The sequence below is a fragment of the Adiantum capillus-veneris genome, chromosome 8, assembly GCF_014529385.1.
Source record: "Adiantum capillus-veneris isolate H3 chromosome 8, ASM1452938v2, whole genome shotgun sequence".
In the NCBI taxonomy this organism is placed as follows: Eukaryota; Viridiplantae; Streptophyta; class Polypodiopsida; order Polypodiales; family Pteridaceae; genus Adiantum; species Adiantum capillus-veneris.
In genome coordinates this window covers 112473677-112479597 of record NC_140938.1, presented here as the reverse complement: position 1 = coordinate 112479597, position 5921 = coordinate 112473677, and the positions used below count along the sequence as shown (strand labels likewise).

Genomic DNA, 5921 nt, shown 5'->3' with positions numbered 1-5921 from the left:
TTTGGTCTTTGCGGCGATTGGGTGAAATATGTCTAGAAAAGGCTGGAAAAAGCAGGCACGGACAATCCATTGAAAAAGATTAACGTGGGTAGAAATGGCGTGGGAGGCAGGGACACGTGGAGCGATCCTAGGGGCTGGGTGCAGGTAAAAGGAGCGCGTTGACTGGCCGGAAATGGGAGCGTTCGCGCGTAGGCGGCCCAAAAGTTTTATGTTTATAAGAGGGCGCCAGCCGAGCCATTTCCTACCAGCCATCCAAAGTCCGCCTTGTGTGCTACCCCTTTGTGCAGGATCTGAACATCGAACCTTAATATCCGCCCCTTCCTTTGAAAAAATATACAATATTCAATATTTTACTTGACCCAATCGATTCCTAGGCTTTGACATTCAGCGTTTGCCCGCTGCGACTTGCCCCGGCTTGTCTGACCACGTCCTCTCCTTCCTGGGTATATTAGGGCTTAGACAGAAGGGCTTGTATTATATTTGTGCTTACAGCAGAGATTTGAGTTAGGATCTCTCTCTCTCTCTCTCTCTCTCTCTCTCTCTCTAACATAGGAGTCATTGTATAGACACCCACACACACACACACACACACACACACACAGGGTCTGTGCTCTCTCTCTCTCTCTCTCTCTCTCTCTCTCTCTCTCTCTCCAGAGACAACCACACACACAGCGACACAGTCTGTGCAACCGCTCAGGTGCTCACTCTGATACAGATCGGCAGCTCTCAGACGTCCACTATCACAGGACTAACCTGTAAGTCCATGCTTCTACATTTTAAAGATAGTCATTAATCTTTTATTAGATACCTTAATCACAGCGTGCATTTGAAACTTTTCAGGATTTCATGATTCGATCGTCTGCCTCATTGCAACCCGCCAGCTTCGTGAACACCGATGCTGTAACTCGGACACGCAGCAGCGTCAGATCAGCCGGTCACCCGGCATTTCGGCCTGTCAGAGCGGCAGCAGGGACAGTGGTGCGGCTGCCATCGGTGCCATTGCAGGTGAGCGCAAGCTCACCACGTCAGCTTGGAACAGCGTCTCCGCGGCAGTTGAACGCGCCACAGAGGCTCGTCTACGTGGGGACAGGGTCGCCACGCCAGCTTTCGCCATCGCAGCAGGGGTCCACGTCTACATGGACAGTGAAAGCGGTCGTGACGATAAGGCGGAAGCGCCACCCGAGCCCGAGCGAGCGGCTGACGGAGCAGGTCGACACGCTGTCGGACGCCGCCGGCCAGAAAGTCCTTCTCCAGCTCGTCAGCACTGACGTTGATCCAAGTAAGAAACCTTTTTAATTACATTTGAATCCATCTTTTGATAGGTTAAATAAAGTTGCTTTGGTCAAAATTAATGGTTATTTTTATTGAATTTGATCCTCTGAGAGTTTCGCTTTCGACCTTTTTATAAGGAAAAGTGACTTTATCATACATGGTTATTTATCACATGGTAGAATTTATTGTTCCCTCTTTTCCTAGCAAAAGTTGAGGCTAAGTTCTATGGCCTAATGATGCAGGGACGGGCACTGGGAGGCGAAGTAGCAGAGTTGCAGTCCGTGATTGGTCGGAAAAGGCTAGTATCGTTGCCGATAAGGTGCAATACACCGCCGAGTTCAAACTAAGCAACTGGTTTGGGTTGCCTGGGGCGATCACCATTGTGAATAACCATCAAAATGAGCTTTTTGTGGAAACCATAGCCCTACAAGGGCTGCCAATTGGCTCAATCTACTTCTCATGCTACACTTGGGTTCAATCCAAGTTCCAAGATCCCCAAGAGAGAGTCTTCTTCACCAATCAACCCTACTTGCCATCGGAAACTCCTCAAGGTTTGAAGGATCTTCGCGAGCAAAGCAAGGCCTCTTTTCGAGGGAATGGCAAAGGGACGAGAAAATCGTGGGAGTCAATCTATGACTATGATGTCTACAATGACATAGGGAACCCAGACAAGGGTGAAGAGTTTTCTCGTCCGATCATCGGTGGAAATGGCGAGCTTCCGTATCCGCGACGATGTCGAACAGGAAGACTTCCCACGAAAGCAGGTAGAAAGACAATTTCAAGACTTTTACGTCGGAAATTTTATCATGCTCTAGTTTGTCTAAGGTTGAATTATTCTTGTGCTCAATGATTGGCATCTATTGTTTTGCAGATGGCAATGCTGAGAGTGTGCTAGAAATGGGGCAAAATTACTATGTGCCAAGGGATGAGTCATTTCAAGAGAGAAAGCAAGAGACCTTCATAGGGAAGACTCTGAAGGGAGTGGTGCATCAGCTTCTTCCCTCCTTGGGGAAGAGTTTAAAAGAAGGCCATGAGGACTTTGATAGCTTTCAAGAGATTGATAGGTTGTATGAAGAGGGAATAAAGTTGAGGAATTTTGAAGGAGAAAATGAGGTGCTGAGAGCGATGAAGATGGGGGAAGTAACAAAGAAGATGCAAGAGACGCTAAATAATGCATCAAATCTTCTGCAGTACGCCCAGCCAGATATCCTCTCAAGTGAGTAGCCTAGTAATGTAGCTGCTGCTAATTTTGCATTTTGTGTTGATGGCTATGGCTATGCCATCACAAGAAGTTTTTGGACAAATTCTCACATTGTGACTTACCTCAACATCATGAGCTTCTGTGAGGGAGGCACCACATACCTAGCTAGGTACGATTGGGGGCAAGGGATCGCCGGCCCGGTACGCACCACATACCTAGCTAGGTACGATTGGGGGCAAGGGATCGCCGGCCCGTACCGGGCCGGCGATCCCCTGCCCCCAATCGTACCTAGCTAGGTATGTGGTGCCTCTCGAGCAGAAGCTCATGATGTTATGCATTGTATGAAAAACACTGGAAAAGACTCCATTTTCCTACATGAGAATTTTTTTTGCTGTGATGAGTGCTAATTGGCCCGCATTTTGGCAGAGGACCGCTTTGCGTGGTTGCGAGATGACGAATTCGGCCGCCAGATGCTCGCGGGCGCGAATCCCGTTCAGATTCAGCGATTGCAGGTAACAATAGTGGAACAATTCTGATGTAGTCGAGCGCTTTTTCCTCCTTTTTCTCACTGCCCCTAATTTTTCTGACTTCTCTTGTGGTTTTCCAAATAAATGCAGGAATTCCCTCCTAAGAGTGCTTTGGATCCTGCTGTGTTTGGCGACCCCCTCTCTGCACTCAAGCCCGATCATCTTGCTGGGCGCTTGGAGGGCCTCTCTGTCGAAGACGTGAGTATTTCATTCATTTTTTTAGCATAATTTACCTTAGCCTTCTGGTATGGCCCCTAACCATAGTCTCCATTTTGTTTCCCCATAGGCCATCGAACAAGGCAAGCTCTTTTTGCTGGACTACCATGACGCCTTCCTACCCTTTGTTAGCCATGTGAATGCACTCGAAGGCCGCAAAATGTATGCATCTCGGACAATTTTGTTCCACACCCGGTCGGGCTCCTTGGTTCCCTTGGCCATTGAATTGAGCTTGCCCGGCCAAAAACGCGTCTTCACACCCGGCCTAGACGCGTCCTCCTATTGGCTCTGGCAACTCGCCAAAGCCCACGTCAGCTCTAATGATGCTGGGTTCCACCAACTTGTCAATCACTGGTTAGTCTCAATTTGTTTCCTAAGCAACCAACCAAGTGGCATCATGGCCCATGCTTTTTGTTCCTAAAAAGTCTACTCATTTTGAACAATAGCTTAATTCTTTATTTTTCCTTTTGAAAGGTTAAGGAGCCATGCAGTGGTGGAGCCTTATGTGCTTGCTACAAAGAGACAGCTAAGTAGTATGCATCCCTTGTTCGCATTCCTCCAACCTCATTTCCGGTATACTCTCGAGATCAATGCTTCGGCTCGCCAGCTCTTGATCAATGCGGACGGGGTTATCGAGAATTGTTTCACACCAGGCCCCTTTGCACTACAAATGAGTTCTGCAGCTTACTCCTCCATGTGGAGATTCGACCAAGAGAGCTTGCCTGCCGACCTTGTCAAAAGGTATTTTACTTCATTTTTGAAGCACATTGTGCATTAGAACATGTGGACCTTACCTATTTGCACTAATTTGTTGGCTTATAATGTCTTTCATCTTGTATGTGTGCCTTCTTTAGCTAATTTCTTCTTATGTGATGCAGAGGGATGGCAGTGGAGGATGCAAGCCAACCTAATGGAATCAAGTTGGTCATAGAAGACTACCCATATGCATCAGATGGATTGCTCATGTGGGATGCCATCAAGACATGGGTCGACGAGTATGTGTCACTCTATTACAAGGATGCCAAGTCAGTGGAGGAAGATTTTGAGCTACAAGCATGGTGGGAGGAGATCAGAACTGTGGGACATGCAGACAAAAAGGACGAGGCATGGTGGCCCAATCTGAAAACACCCGAGAACTTAAAAGGGGTGTTGACAACAATAGTTTGGGTTGTGTCCGGGTTCCATGCGGCTGTGAATTTTGGGCAATATGCATATGGTGGCTATGTACCAAATAGACCATGCATTACAAGGAGGCTAATCCCTGAAGAGGGTACTGAGGCTTACCAAGAGTTTCTGCAAAACCCAGAAAAGTTTTTCATGTCTACATTGCCAAACCAACTACAAGCGACCACCACAATGTCCGTAGTGGACACGTTGAGTTCACACTCGCCGGACGAGGAATATCTTGGTGAGCGAGCCCAAACAAATTGGACTAAGGACGGTGATGCTAAGGATGCCTTCAAGCGGTTCTCCCTACAAATGGGTGCAATAGAGCACATGATTGCACATAGAAACCATGACCCCTCCCTCAGGAATAGAAATGGGGCTGGTGTTATCCCTTATGAGCTATTATGTCCCTCTTCTCGTCCCGGTAGAACTGCACGTGGTGTCCCTAACAGTGTCTCTATTTAGAATTCTAAATAAGCAAAATCAGAAAAGGTGGATCAAGCATAATGTGCATACACATTTGACTTGTACAAAACCATCCAATTTTGTCACATTGTTGACGTAGTATGGTAGAATGCAGCCGGGGTAAGTAGAGAAGGTGTACCTACTTCATTGTGACATGCCACAACGACACCATCGTGCTAGGTGTAAATGATTCATGCTTCATTGATTAATCCCATTTCAACTTCCTCCATTTGTACCTTGTTGGTGTGGCATGGCCCTGGCTCAAGGCTATTATAGATATTGCCAAGAAAAAATCGTTCTTGAGCTGTACTCAGAGATAGCACAATGCAATTACATCAGTTGAAGCCACTACAATAAATACAAGTTCTTTGAAGCTGAAATGACAAAAGAGGACTTCTTGGCTTTTTCATAACATTCCTGATCACAACTCCCACAAGTACTTTTCAACAAGAACCATTTATCTTGGTTTATTTGAGTCAAATTTATCTGACATTGGGGATTTATGCCTATTTTTTTTTTATTTTATTTTTTTTGCAAAACTCACTCCAGCAAGAGTGAGTGAATATTATATTAAAATCACCAAAAAATGACTCCAGCTCCATGCTCCAACCGAGCCATGGAGGACATCAGCATACCCAAACATCAACCATATCAGTCCACAAGTGAGCTTTTTACAAGGAAGCTCAAAACCGGTACATCAAGTGCTTAATTCTGACTGGCCTTTAGCTTATAACAGAGAATACTACCACTCAAATGGGTGCCACCATGACATACCTTCTCCCACAAGGGCTGCCATGCCCGGGTCAAGCAGTAGCGACGAAGATTCGGAGAGAATGTAAGCCGTAGAAGAGAGAACCAATACCGCTGATGAAGAGGTCAAAACATGCCGCACACACACCGAAGAACCACTTGGTTGCCACCCACCGGAAAGCCCTGCCACTGCCTTCAAGTGTGTGTAAGATCGTCCCAGTATGTTGTTTGCCATCCCCGAACCCAGATGCCAGATGAAGCCGCTTCACCACCATCGCTTGCTGCTGACATTGAGGAACTCTGGCCTCGTTTTCTTAAGGTCA

General features: G+C 46.8%; 1 protein-coding gene across 1 annotated transcript; it reads left to right on the top strand.

Annotated features, from left to right (window-relative positions):
- The first annotated feature begins 238 nt into the window (after window positions 1–238).
- LOC147452785 (lipoxygenase 3, chloroplastic-like) lies at window positions 239–5211 on the top strand. Its single transcript, XM_086518368.1, has 9 exons — window positions 239–755; window positions 841–1279; window positions 1515–2036; window positions 2144–2488; window positions 2900–2985; window positions 3091–3198; window positions 3287–3570; window positions 3691–3957; window positions 4095–5211. Exons 2-9 carry the CDS (start codon window positions 847–849, stop codon window positions 4846–4848), a joined length of 2799 nt encoding a protein of 932 aa, XP_086374494.1. The 5' UTR covers window positions 239–755; window positions 841–846; the 3' UTR covers window positions 4849–5211.
- The last annotated feature ends 710 nt before the right edge of the window (window positions 5212–5921 follow it).